The sequence below is a fragment of the Exophiala oligosperma genome (assembly GCF_000835515.1).
Source record: "Exophiala oligosperma strain CBS 72588 unplaced genomic scaffold supercont1.6, whole genome shotgun sequence".
Lineage (NCBI taxonomy): Eukaryota > Fungi > Ascomycota > Eurotiomycetes > Chaetothyriales > Herpotrichiellaceae > Exophiala > Exophiala oligosperma.
This window is the reverse complement of record NW_015622823.1, coordinates 1,992,867-2,005,229: the sequence shown is the minus strand read 5'-3', so window position 1 is coordinate 2,005,229 and position 12,363 is coordinate 1,992,867. Positions and strand designations below refer to the sequence as shown.

General features: G+C 52.1%; 6 protein-coding genes across 11 annotated transcripts; 3 read left to right on the top strand and 3 right to left on the bottom strand.

Annotated features, from left to right (window-relative positions):
• The first annotated feature begins 153 nt into the window (after positions 1-153).
• PV06_07138 lies at positions 154-2,323 on the top strand. 2 transcript variants are annotated; one of them, XM_016408331.1, is made up of 3 exons: positions 154-178; positions 237-329; positions 380-2,323. In XM_016408331.1, exons 2-3 carry the CDS (start codon positions 281-283, stop codon positions 1,102-1,104), a joined length of 774 nt encoding a protein of 257 aa, XP_016261811.1. In that variant the 5' UTR covers positions 154-178; positions 237-280; the 3' UTR covers positions 1,105-2,323. The 2 variants fall into 2 exon arrangements, with proteins under 2 accessions (XP_016261811.1, XP_016261810.1); XM_016408330.1 differs by having other exon boundaries at positions 154-329.
• A 472-nt stretch (positions 2,324-2,795) lies between these two features.
• On the top strand, positions 2,796-6,039 carry PV06_07137. 4 transcript variants are annotated; one of them, XM_016408326.1, is made up of 5 exons: positions 2,796-3,270; positions 3,330-3,402; positions 3,468-3,533; positions 3,608-3,753; positions 3,852-6,039. In XM_016408326.1, exons 1-5 carry the CDS (start codon positions 3,260-3,262, stop codon positions 5,671-5,673), a joined length of 2,118 nt encoding a protein of 705 aa, XP_016261806.1. In that variant the 5' UTR covers positions 2,796-3,259; the 3' UTR covers positions 5,674-6,039. The 4 variants fall into 4 exon arrangements, with proteins under 4 accessions (XP_016261806.1, XP_016261808.1, XP_016261809.1 ...); XM_016408328.1 differs by having other exon boundaries at positions 3,468-3,753; XM_016408329.1 differs by having other exon boundaries at positions 3,330-3,533.
• PV06_07136 (uncharacterized protein) lies at positions 5,983-7,665 on the bottom strand. Its single transcript, XM_016408325.1, has one exon. The coding sequence runs from the start codon at positions 7,059-7,061 to the stop codon at positions 6,267-6,269; it is 795 nt and encodes a 264-aa protein (XP_016261805.1). The 5' UTR covers positions 7,062-7,665; the 3' UTR covers positions 5,983-6,266.
• Positions 7,666-7,855: 190 nt separating this feature from the next.
• Positions 7,856-9,496, bottom strand: PV06_07135 (uncharacterized protein). Its single transcript, XM_016408324.1, has one exon. The coding sequence runs from the start codon at positions 9,368-9,370 to the stop codon at positions 8,213-8,215; it is 1,158 nt and encodes a 385-aa protein (XP_016261804.1). The 5' UTR covers positions 9,371-9,496; the 3' UTR covers positions 7,856-8,212.
• A 157-nt stretch (positions 9,497-9,653) lies between these two features.
• Positions 9,654-10,486, top strand: PV06_07134 (uncharacterized protein). Its single transcript, XM_016408323.1, has 2 exons — positions 9,654-9,947; positions 10,054-10,486. Exons 1-2 carry the CDS (start codon positions 9,742-9,744, stop codon positions 10,091-10,093), a joined length of 246 nt encoding a protein of 81 aa, XP_016261803.1. The 5' UTR covers positions 9,654-9,741; the 3' UTR covers positions 10,094-10,486.
• On the bottom strand, positions 10,427-11,985 carry PV06_07133 (the record flags this gene model as incomplete). 2 transcript variants are annotated; one of them, XM_016408322.1, is made up of 4 exons in its annotated part: positions 11,708-11,985; positions 11,583-11,646; positions 11,260-11,523; positions 10,427-11,214 (listed from the first exon to the last, which is right to left on the bottom strand). In XM_016408322.1, exons 2-4 carry the CDS (start codon positions 11,635-11,637, stop codon positions 10,427-10,429), a joined length of 1,107 nt encoding a protein of 368 aa, XP_016261802.1. In that variant the 5' UTR covers positions 11,638-11,646; positions 11,708-11,985. The 2 variants fall into 2 exon arrangements, with proteins under 2 accessions (XP_016261802.1, XP_016261801.1); XM_016408321.1 differs by having other exon boundaries at positions 11,583-11,985.
• Between the last annotated feature and the right edge of the window lie 378 nt (positions 11,986-12,363).

The following is a 12,363-nucleotide window of genomic DNA, read 5'->3' as shown; positions in this document are numbered from 1 at the left end:
AATGCTTTTTCCCCAGGGCAGCGGCCAAGTTTCGATCTCCGAGATCGTACCTGTACAGCCCCGAAGCTCGAGCCTAGCGAGTTTGCGTCCCATCGCCTAAATAAGCGGCACCCAATGCATCGTCTTATTTCCCTTCATTGTCGCATTCTGGATGCTTTCTTTTCGCTCAAGGAAACGAGTACGTACTGTCATCAAGTCATCTTCTTCGTCCAAGATACAGATCTGACCTTATCAAGCTCACCATACACAACACCTCCACGCCTAAGTCGGAACCGCAGCTATGTCTTATGAAATGTCAACGCAGCATGCCACCCGGGTTGGCGCAAGACGTGAGTCCATTCAACTTGGATGAAGCGGAGAGGCTAACAAGCTCATTCAGCCTTCAATCATAGTCAGTCCCAAGCTGCCGAGGAAGAGTACGATCGACTGCGAGATCTGGCTCGCCGCGAGGCACAAAAGCGGTCGGAATGCTTTGCAAAGTCTCAACAAGCATACGGTAACGGCGATGGTGCCGCAGCTCACGCACTATCACAAGAAGGAAAAGATCATGGCGCCAAAATGGATCAATATAATAAACAGGCCTCTGACTTCATCTTTCGCGAAAACAATGCCGAGGGGAGAGTGCCTGCGGATACTATAGATTTGCACGGGCAATTCGTCGAGGAAGCCGAAGACATACTGGAAGAACGAATACGGTATGCTCAGTCGCATGGAGAAAATCATCTACATGTGATTGTAGGTAAAGGCAACCACAGCGCAAACCATGTGCAGAAGATCAAACCTCGCGTCGAACAAGTATGTCGCGAACTGGGCTTGCAATACCACACCGAACCCAACGAAGGGCGTATATATGTCAATTTGACTGGCGGCGCAGTCGATATGCAGCATGCCAACAACTGGGGTGGATATCAACAATCATATCCTGGCGGACAAGCCCAACAAAGTCATGGATACCAGCCTCAACATCAGCAGCAGCAGTACCACCATCAACAGCAACAGCAGCAGCACGGTGGTGGCCAAGGACAACAAGACCAAGTTGAGAAGGTTGTCAAGAAATTCTTGCCCAGAATCATCAACAAGCTCCTGCGCATGCTCTGTCACTGATATGCAGAACCTTGACACAAGGGTGTCTCTTCCTGCGCTCCACAGCCATCGGCACCACGGCGAGAGAAGCCCCCATCATCTAGTCGATTGCTTGCAGCGACGAGTCCGACGATGCATCACGAAGCAATACCTCAAAATGAGATCAAGATGCCGGCGAAACAACCGAAGATGACTGGAACTGTGGCCATATTGTAGATCGGCATCTATGCTCTGGTGGATTTGGTCTTCATGCCGCCTCTGACAATCTTGCTCGACTCCAACGAGTCGCAAACTCAGTCCAGCCAAACAGCTTCCGTCATGAACACAGATATTCTTTTCGACCCGCCGCCCCCGTCGAAATTGATCGAGTTGTCTCTTGACACATTTGCTCAGGCAAACCCTATGGCCTAGACTCGGAGTGAACAAACAAAATGACACCAGAAACTACCTTGGTCTTTGACACCACACCAACACCGTGTGAAGTAGCGAACCAAACAACCCCAAATCCAGACAGGGAATTTCTCCCAGCATATGGATGTTTGTTCAGCTTTTACACCTGTATTTGCTCAGTTGTTCTTAGGAGATTCTTGCCCACCTGCTCAAGCACTCTTATTCCTGCTTCTCGTCGGTCTCAAGGTCGATGTCGAGAACAGCTAGTTGTCTTCAGCATTTAAAACTAGTTTGCGTGTAGAAATGGATGATCTCGGCCTGGCCCTACTGGAAATCCACAAAAGTTCCGTGACTGAAATTTGCTTTGGACATGCGACATTCTACATAAACGGACGTGCATGTTGTCCTCTTCTATCTTCTGAACTGAAGACGTAGAGTTAGACATCATACCTTCTTCTCCTGCACCTCCACTTGGCCCCGGAGGAGGATTCGAAGAGATTGGTTTACTCCCAGTCGTCAAATTCAACATCAGCACCGAAATTCGACAAAAGGACTTCTGAAGGTAGTCTGTGCGGAATAGCATCACGTTGGGCCTCTGCGCTATTGCCTCGACGTTAACAACAGCGTGCTACCCTCACTCATCATGGTGCAGTGTCCGACCTCAAAGGCAGCCTCGCTGCTGGCCAAACTGCAGACCGACTCTGAACCAGGTCTGACGAATGCACAACTGATGCTCACGAACCATGCCCTGAAGCCCGTCGCTTGAGAGGCGGCAATGGGTTGGTTGGAATTTCGTCGTTACGTCAAATAACCAACAATAGGATCTGCGCTTGGTATTCTTCAATCATAATAGACTATTCTGATGTTCCTCGGGACATTATGAATATTGAGAAGCCCTCCAAGAATGATCACAAGTCCAGTAAATGTCCAAACCCGATAAGCAACTCGCCTGGCTTTGATCGGGGTTTAGAGCAGAGCCATCTGGTGCCATCTCTTCTCCCCCCACGTTCGAACCACACCAGCATGCAGGCGAGGTCTGATGTGATTGAAGGTCTTTTTTCTATCCACGCCGGTCGCGACGGGTAACAGCGGCATCATGTGTTCAGACTGAGACCGAGACCCATTGGATCACTCGGAGCGATGTAGAACATGTACACACATACCTACTGTAGGTAGTTCATGCTCGGTTGACGTGGATCGGCGATGGTCGGACATGATTTACGGAGTACCAGGTCGACAAATGCACAAGGCTGGATGACTAATTCCCTCCCGTACCTCGTATCCGCATGTTTTTGTCTCTTCACCTTGTTACCGCATTTGAAGAAAGATTTGCTTATGATATTCCATTCCGGTGATTCTCTGTGTACATATTTGGCTTCGGTACTCATTCGAAACTGCTCCCCGTCGCCTCTTTCTGAGTCTGGCTTCTCTCTTTCCGAAACTCGGTCATTGCTGCACTCGGAAAAGCAAGGGAAAATTTTCTGGGAAAACGTCACCATCGGGCAGAATCTCGACGACTCCATTAGTTTGGGTTTTGTATGACCCCAGGGAAGAAGACTCGCCAGTCTCGGAGCAATATTGTCAGAACACAGAGCGACATGAGCATGCCACGATAAGGCTGTGCACACCCTGAAATCTCGCGCGGACTTCTCACACTGCATATATCGAGAGAGGCTCAACGCTGCGCCTTATGCTGTCGGTTCCGAAGCTCGCGTAATCCCGGGTCCCTTTGTCGGAATTTCATTAACGGCCTATCAACACGACATAAACTGCTCTGCTTGCAACCATGGGTCTTTTGTATGTTCAGAAATAACCCTCTCACCATCTTCGTCATTCCTGACAAAAAGATCAAACAGACAGTTAGGGACGCCACTAGACTGGCCTGGGGCCAAAAAGGCAGCAAATCAAGTTCGAGAATGGGGCATCGAGGTGCGGCTCAAAGTCCGGGGAAGAGGGAACAACACTCCAATGTACTGACTTGGGATCAATACTAGCAACTACTCACGATATGGCGAAAGGCAAAGAGCAAAGAACGGGACGCTCTCCTTTGGGGTGACGAGGTATTGACTTTCTTTCGTCCAGATTGGACAGAGGATTTTTTTCCCGGATCCCTCTCTAACCCCGTACTTCCCAGATTGAATACCTCGTCGTCGCAATGGACGATGAACATCAAAAGGTCCGGCTCTCATTATGTCAAGCCGATGTTTTAGAGGCCCTTGCAAAGGACCAAGAGTTGGCACGGCATGATACGATGGTCCCCGATATCCAGGAAGGAAACATGTGAGTTTCGAAAAAGCCCAGAGTCCTCCTCCTCCTCCATCATCATCACAACATCCACAAACAAACAAACCAACCACTGACAAACGGAACTACTTCAGCAAAAGCGGTACCTTGCCCACGTTCCACCCCGAGTTTGGCCGGTTCATGCTCGAGGCCACCCCGGGAAAACCGTGGGGCATCGGTTTCAAAGACCTCCTCGACGTCGAATCGGACATGCGCAACCGCCGTGTCATCGCCAAGCAACACATGGATGCCGACACGTACCCCATCACCCTGACCACCTTCCCCCGTCTGGGCACCAAAGATGACTTTATCACGCCGTACTACCCGCCCTCTGGACCGGCGTTGCGGTCACAGTTCGTGCCGGACGAGATCGCCAACCCACACATCCGATTTCCGACGCTGGCCGCCAACATCCGCTCCCGACGGGGCCGCAAGGTCGAACTGAACGTGCCCGTCTTCAAGGACAAGGAGACGCCTTCCCCGTTCCACGACCCTACCGTCAATTACGACCTCCACAGGTGGCCGGAGGACGACGACGTGCGCAACGGGGCGGCCAAGACCGACTGTGTCTACATGGACGCCATGGCGTTCGGGATGGGAAGCTGCTGCCTCCAGATCACGTTCCAGGCCAAGAACATCCGCGAAGGACGCAAACTGTACGACCAACTTTCGCCTCTGGGGCCCGTCCTCCTGGCCCTCACGGCCGCGACGCCCATCTACAAGGGGTTCCTGGTGGACACGGACGTGCGCTGGAATCAGATCTCGAGGGCCGTCGACGACCGCACCCCGGAGGAACTCGGGGAGAAACCGCTAGACGGCAACTCGCGCTGGCGCATCCCCAAGTCCCGCTACGCCAGCAACAGCACTTACATCGCCCAGGAGGACCCCCGCCTCCGCCCGGAGTACATGGACCCGGACCTGATCGTGGACGAGCGGCTGAAACAAAAACTGGTGGCCGGGGGCATGGACGACCTCCTCGCGACTCATTTCGCCCACCTCTTCATCCGGGACCCCCTGGTGGTCTTCGCTGAGGACCTCGAGTCCCTCGACCCCGAGGGCAGCAACCATTTCGAAAACATCCAGTCGACCAACTGGCAGCACATGCGGTTCAAACCGCCCCCTCCCGACGCCGACATTGGCTGGAGGGTCGAGTTTCGCAGCATGGAGATCCAAATCACCGACTTCGAAAACGCCGCCTTCAGCATCTTCATCGTGCTCGTGACCAGGGCCATTCTCAGTTTCGACCTCAACTTTTACATCCCCATCCCCCGGACGACGGAGAACATGGAGACGGCTCACGCCCGGGACGCCGTCATGAAGGAAAAGTTTTGGTTCCGAAAGGACCCGTTTCTACCCCGACGTAACAGTCCCCGTGCCAGTCCTTTGCTCAACGGGGTCGTCGGTGCCGCTGAACCAGCGTCCGGTTCCGACGACAAAAACGGCGAGGCCAACACGAAACCCAAATTCGGCCCGGTGGAAGACGAATACCGACTGATGACCATTGACGAAATCATCAACGGGACGCAACACTCGGCGAGTGGTGGTGGTGGTGGTGGTGGTGGTGGTGGTGACGAGGAGCCAAAGGACGCCGCCGACGACGACTTCCCAGGTCTCATCCCGCTGGTAGAGTCTTACCTGGACAGCGTCAACATCGACGTCACCACCCGGTGTGAACTGGCGAGGTACCTGGACCTGATCCGCAAGAGGGCCGACGGGACCCTGTGGACCGGCGCGAAGTGGCTGCGGGAGTTCGTCCGGACCCACCCGGGCTACAGGTTCGACAGTGAGGTGAGCGAAAAGGTGACGTACGACCTGTTCAAGGCCGTCGAGGAGGTGGGAGGGAAGGAAGGGAAGGACGGCGCCGTGGGGTGGGAAATGTTGACCGCCAAGGAAAGAGCAAGAGGTTGGGACGGATGACGATGATTGATGAAGAAAAAGACAGTGGACGGAGCCTTGATGATGATCATCATCATGACGACCGATGACCGACTTACGATGAGGATGACAAGTCTTTCATCGTACGGATTTGTACTGTCGAGTCTTGTGGCAATGTCTACGAGGCAAAAAGAGGTTTGTGGTGACATGATAGAGACTCACTCAATGCACGCATAGTACCTACAGTAGTAAGGTGGTCGTACAAGTTTATGAACATGTACGGATTACACTACCTTGAGGTCAGAGCACACAAGATGAACGCGAAATCGTACACTAGGCACACACGGTCGAGGCTTGAAAATCATGTCTCATTCTCATTATCGTTCTCATGCTCGAATCGCATAGCACACATGAGTCAAAATAATTTACAATCCAAAGAGAGCATTCCTTGAACCGGTCAAGAGGTGTCTCGAAATGGGTATGCGTAGGAACATCAACAAAAAACCTCCTATCGTACATGGAAACAAAACAGAATGCCGCCACCATAATAACTGTACTGTAAGAAAACCCAAAAAAAAGAGTCTAGTGCTCGTTAAATCTCCCCCATCAAAGTTCTGTCATTGTCCTCGGCCCCCTCATTCATGATTCCTCCGAGGTCTGTCATGACTGTGACTTCTGGACCGGTCGCGGTCACGGTTTCGGAACTTCTTTTCCCAATTTTCTTGTTCTCGGTCTCTCTTCTCTTCTCGCCACTTTCGATGTTTGCCGTAATCCTTGCCACCCACCCATCCGGCCAAGGCTCCTCCTATTGTCCCTAGACCTGGGAATATAAGGTCGCCAATCAAACCGCCGCCGGCCGCACCCAGAAGTGCATCGGCGTTGGTGGATCGCGAATTGTCCGACACCCGCCTCGGTCGACTCTTGTGCTTGTGCCGCTGGTGATGTTCTGGGTCGGATGAATATCCTCCACCACCGTGCAAATCGGTATACGAGTGGTTGGGACGAGGATGTTGGTAAGGCGACGGTGGATAGTAGGCCTGTTGATTCTGATACTCCAACGGTACGTAAGGGTTCTGTGGATATGTAGAGAGATGCTGTGCCGGGTGAACTTGGTAATTCGGCTGGTTCATGGCGTAAGGCTGAGGCTGAGGTTGAGGGGAAGGTCTGGATCGTTCACCAGGAGAAGGCGTGGGCGCAAAGTGCACGGATTGTTGAGCCTTTTGTTCATTGTTCAGCGGTTGATATGGTGGAGGAGCGTATTGCGCATGTTGTGGTTGGGTGTGTGGGCTCGGGTGGCCCTGTGGTGGAGGATCCCGCCCGAATGCAGGTTGTGAGGAGCTCGTTCTTCGTGGCCCAGGCGGAGGATAGAGGCCGTTTTGTTGTTCGAACGGTGGTCTTGCGCCAGACTGGAAATAGTCAGCAGCTGCCATGAGGAGTCTCTGTGTGTATCCTATAAGAGTGGTATAAAAAATGTTTAGCAGAAAAGGAAACTGGTCAAGTCATCGTGACCCAGCAAGGGCTAGGCAGGCTTATAATAGGAACCAAGACCACATGTCCGGAAAGAGAAGCCTGTAAGGTGTGGCTGATTGCTAGCAAGAGTGCCTAGCAAGGCTAAATGGTCACTTTTCCATCGTTCATGGTCTTGAGGGGACGGTGGTGATGGGCGAGTCACAGGTTGAAGTCATCCGCCCCAGCCAGGCAATGATATTGTGGGGATACGATTCGAAACGAACCAAGGCCGCCCGTCTTGACATGGATCTAGTAGTCATCCAGGGATCTTCTGTCGCTCACACGATTGGTGGAGGCAGTGCGAACCATCCCGTGGCGCAAGGTCAGACCGTCGCCGGGAGACTTTTGTCGATCGATCCTCAAAGGTCCCGGAACCTCATTCGAAGGACGGCATTGTTCAGCCTGCGGAACGCCCGATCAGTTGTCAAACGGCCTGGTTCTCACCGTTCCTTGTTCGAGGGATGCCAAGAGGATCGACTTCAACTATAGCGACGAACGTGTGTCATTGTTTCTTGGGTGCAAAAGAGAGGCAAGGAAGATGAGAGAACGAGGAACCAGGGCGCAGGGCAGGCAAACCATCGACGTCATCACGTGTGTAGCGTACAATTGGCCGACGGCCCGTCAAACCGGTCACAGCAACCAAAGTTCCCGAAAGGGCAGATGATCATTTGATATTTTGCAGACTCCGTGCTCCGTACTCGTATCTTTGCTCCAAGACGAGTTCTAGATCGAGTGCCGAACATTCGGGAGACGAGAATTCAAGCGAGAAGTCAAACTAGGCATTCAACTATTCGGAAGAGGCAGACAGCCGTCCCGGCTTCCCATCGCATGAACACAGCGGCCAGCTCTGTGCCACGGACTAATCTGTGTGAGAGGATGATAGTACTGTACGTGCGTGGAGTCGATTATTCAACCACCGTCCGCCTTTCAAGAGGTCATCTGAAGTTTCCCACACTCTTAGTAATTACAGTTCTGTGACTATGGCTCCACGCCGTTCGAGGCATAGTTCTCAAATGGTAAAAGTACACCGCTTTGGTCAATGTTGGTATTTACAACAGATTTCGAAGTCGACTCAGTTGGCGATTTCGCCGGCATCAATCAAAATCGGGGTCCATGCCTTAGCCCCAGGTTCTTCCATCTCACTAGGCAACCGAACTTCTGTCGGGCTGTACAGATACCACCCCTTCATTGCTGCAACTGCTGCACGTGTTCGAGCTTCGATGAGGCTCGCACCCGCCCCTTCTCCCAGCTTCTCGCTGCCGGAATATATTCCGACGACGAAGACCGGTGTCCGACTCTTACGACCGGTTTCGCTGAGGATCTTGGCTACGGGAGCCTGGAAGCCCTCTCTGGCACACAGCCGGCTCAAATCCCGGGTAGGGTTCTTGAACTGAAAAAGGCTCGCCATATTGACTTGCCGAGAAGCAATATGGTCATTGTAGAATTGTTTCGCGGCCGCCCTTCCCGCATGTAGGTATACTGCGCCAAATACTGCCCGAACGAAGTTTGTCGAGGCCCTTTCGAGGGTGACGCCTTTCTGTACCACTTCTTGCGCGTCCTGGGGATCTCCAAATTGGTCATCATAGACGGTCCTTGAACTCATCGTTCGGCGAAACTTCTCTCCGTCCTGGTAGGCCTCGATGATCTGTTGTGAGGGTCGCTGAGGTTTGGGTTCAGGAGGTAGTCGTTTGAACTGAAGTAGGCCTGGGTCAACTTCACCACCAGGCTCCGCCGCAGACTCTACACCCCATTCTCTAGCTAGCGAAGACAGCGTTGCCGGACCGTGGTATGCATACATGGCTGCGAATACCACGGCCATCGGTAACCTTGGATACTGGGCTAAAATATTTTCTGAAGTGTAGTATCCGAGTAAATCGTTGCCGAGCACAGCAAAAGGTTTATTGTTGAATCGTATTGAAGAATCTGCTGAATCATCCACAAGTGTCCTCGCCAGAGTCTCGAGGGGAAGTCGTGTAGGGAGTGCAAGTCGGGCATGTAGAGCAGCAAGCTTTGCGGAGGTCTTCGCAGCTGTGACCGGAGGCGAAGGGAGTTTTACGAGTACATCTTCGGAGAATATAGGGGTGCCTTCGAGATAGTCCCCAGGTCCTGAGACCGTAGTGGCCGTTGTTTGACAACGTTGAAAATTGCGGAGGTGAGAATACAAAGGTTCGGGTCTCGTCCGGGGTGAGAGTACACTACCGCTCCATCGCAGGAGCCGCAGCCTCTTCATTAGAGCTATATGAGCTCGAGGCAGGGAGAGGCAAGATGCGCTTCGTTCAAGGGGAAGCACTCGAATGGGTCGATAAAGCCAAGAAGTAAATGGAAAACGATTGCAAGACCTTTCACCAAGACTTTCCTACGGCAACACGAGACCATCGCGAGAAAATCTACGGGCGAGAAGCTGCGCCCAATCCCATTCTGCCAAGATTTGGTGTCACGTGCAAAGCTCATGACCAATGGTTGAGCCTCAATACTGTGTGAACTGCGACCTCCGGAACCATGAACCTCTTGATCTCGACCACACCGTTCGACAACGCAGGCCATCATCATTGCAACCCCTTCCACCTATAATCCTGCCCTTGAAATTAGACACCCGCAGACATGGGTGGCGGCGGCAAGATACCGTATCCGAAGCACGTCTGGTCACCTGCTGGTGGCTGGTATGCGCAACCTCACAATTGGAAGTCGAACACGATGATCTTCGGCGCGGCCATTGCAGCTGTTGTCTTCGTTGCCTTCAGCGCCTCAGCGAACAGGGAATACAGAAATAAGATGCCAGAGAAGACCGGCTTCTTCCCCAGCAGAAAGTACGTGCATGCACCGAGTCTAGGCGGTAGCTTGGATCAAGGGATTGAAACATCAGTTCTTCGATCAGCGTGGACAAGTGTTGGAATAAGACTGACTGTGCTTTAGTTGGAGCAAACAGATCATCGAGCACGACAAAGCCAGATAGTATCCGGGTTCGAACGAACGCAATGACCTTCAATTAAAAGAAAAACACCAACATCAAGGCCTTTAGCATCAACTTGTACATACTCATTCATACTATATCGAGCGATATTGAATCAGGGTGAGGGGACGGGAAGTGTCCAAATTCAGGGGGGATATCACTTTTAGGAAGACGGAAGAGCGAAAGAGCTTCATGCTCGCATCTGGACACTAGAGTCAACCTCTTCATGCTGAGAAGACAAAAGGCTTGACCAGAATCAGCCGAGTGAGGATCCGATTTGATACGCACAAAGTCAAAGACATATCCAAAAACACTAGTTCAAGGACGATATTGTTATCAAGGTTTTATCGATTGCCATTGTTTGAGCTGGTCAGCTATATAAGATTTCTCTCGTGCTAGGTAAGATGTGAATCTCTTCTGGTATGCATGACCATTCCAAGCGTCCTGCTCCACGTCTGTGAGGGTTGGCATGCCTACCTGCTCGATAGCATAGCCGGCAGCGACTGTGGCATGCACTAGGGCAAGAAGCACTCGTTGCAGCCGTGAATCTCCGACAAATCCAGATTCCACCAGATATTGCTCTGAAGGCAAGACTCTGTCCGTTAGAGCGACAGCCAAGGCACCCAAGAATGTATTTCCGCCCCCCGTAGGATCTACCACGTTTTCGGCACTTTGATGAGAAGCCTTCAAGTGTAGTAGGGTTTCTGAGCGTTGATAGGCGGTGCATCCCTGTGCTCCTTCCCTGATCACAAGCAGCGTATCTGACGGTTTCTCTTCGGACCGACCTAGGAGCTTTTCCACCATTTTCTGCTTCGAGTCCTGTTCAGGGCTGCCTGTAAAAAGCGCGGCAAACTCGTCTGCGTTCGGACTAATGACGTCGACATGTTCAATGGCTTCAAGTACCTTTTCGAGCTCCCTTGGAGTACACTGATCCGGCACCGGCTCCCAAACGAACACTGGTCTCGGCTCGTCTGGACCAAGCTTCTTTCGGCGAGCCAAAATGCCTCTGATGATGGACACGCAACGCTCCGGAGAGCACACCATGTGGAAAGACTCCGCCAGAGCCTGCTCATCAGACAAGGAGTCTTCATCAAGCCGTAACTTTGGCGTCAAGTACTTGAAGGCTTGTCATGTAAGCGACGCTCAATTTCGAGAAATGCAAGACGTACCCCTAAACTCGTTCGGCCCATATCCGTTCCACGCCGTCGTACTCAGTCGTCCCATGTCCAATCTGAAGATGCAGCTCGTCCGCCACGTGTCGATTAGTGCACGGAATTCGGATGGGAAATCTGATCCCATGTCTACTATCCAAGACACGGCATGGGAATTTTTCCTCCCAGCAGCAAGTCTAGCTCCTAGAGCTGCGTAGGTACCTGCTCCGCCGAGTATTTTCTGCACCGGTGCTCGACTGGCATTCAAGTACTCGATTTGATCTACGACATAAGTTAGGCTTGTTGCTGGTGATGTGTTATTTCTCTAGGCGTCCCCGTACCGATGATGAACATGCCAAATGTACAGAATGCCATGCGGTCTTGCATTGTTGCCATAATATAGATCTATGAAGATTTTAGTAAACTGTAACTCATCTCAATCGGTCACCCAATGGTGCGTCGGGACATTTATCGTTGTTGAAAAGTTGAGCCTCACAAAACTTCCAGCCTGACATGTGACTCGGCGTCCCGGTTGACTTTCCCTTTCAGCCGTGGGGCACACAACCAGAAGAGGACAGGTGAGATACGGGGCCTATCTGGCTGGCTATCTTGATCGATGAGATGCGCCTATCGTAGACCACGGATACCTGTGGCTTGGACTTTCCTCGTTGTGCTTCATATCTTGAGCGAATCGAACAGGGTGAACGGTGGTAGGCGGTAGAATGTCGGGTTGGTAAGGCTATTTACCAGGTGCACACAAACCACCGAACATATCACCACAGAATACTCCGTACAGCGTAATTAGCTGGACTGCTATGTCAGCATCAAACGGAGGAATCGGTCATGTCTAGTAGGACCACGTTGTAGTCATTTGTCTTGCTTTCTCCTGTTGTTGACCTTGGGGTGACAGTCCGCCTTGAGGGTCCGACGGCATTGCCGGCGCCACGCTGAAGTCAATCCCCGATCCAACTCCGTCCAAGCATCAGAGTCTCCGGTTTAATCAGGGCTGCCTTTCCAAAAAGACCTCCATCGGGCGCGATGTGATAGGACTGTTGTTGATGATCAGGACACATTTTGGAACAAAAAAAAGTCTTTCTCCTGCATAGGGGGAACATGTATTGT

What these genes read in the sequence shown, in the direction of transcription:
- PV06_07138 (XM_016408331.1), top strand. Translation starts at nt 281, where the DNA reads ATGTCTTATGAAATGTCAACGCAGCATGCCACCCGGGTTGGCGCAAGA. An exon ending in CACCCGGGTTGGCGCAAGAC is followed by an intron (nt 330 to 379) that starts GTGAGTCCATTC and finishes AAGCTCATTCAG; the next exon opens with CCTTCAATCATAGTCAGTCC.
- PV06_07137 (XM_016408326.1), top strand. An exon ending in CTCTCCTTTGGGGTGACGAG is followed by an intron (nt 3,534 to 3,607) that starts GTATTGACTTTC and finishes CGTACTTCCCAG; the next exon opens with ATTGAATACCTCGTCGTCGC. An exon ending in GATATCCAGGAAGGAAACAT is followed by an intron (nt 3,754 to 3,851) that starts GTGAGTTTCGAA and finishes GAACTACTTCAG; the next exon opens with CAAAAGCGGTACCTTGCCCA.
- PV06_07136 (XM_016408325.1), bottom strand. Translation starts at nt 7,061, where the DNA reads ATGGCAGCTGCTGACTATTTCCAGTCTGGCGCAAGACCACCGTTCGAA.
- PV06_07135 (XM_016408324.1), bottom strand. Translation starts at nt 9,370, where the DNA reads ATGAAGAGGCTGCGGCTCCTGCGATGGAGCGGTAGTGTACTCTCACCC.
- PV06_07134 (XM_016408323.1), top strand. Translation starts at nt 9,742, where the DNA reads ATGGGTGGCGGCGGCAAGATACCGTATCCGAAGCACGTCTGGTCACCT. An exon ending in GGCTTCTTCCCCAGCAGAAA is followed by an intron (nt 9,948 to 10,053) that starts GTACGTGCATGC and finishes ACTGTGCTTTAG; the next exon opens with TTGGAGCAAACAGATCATCG.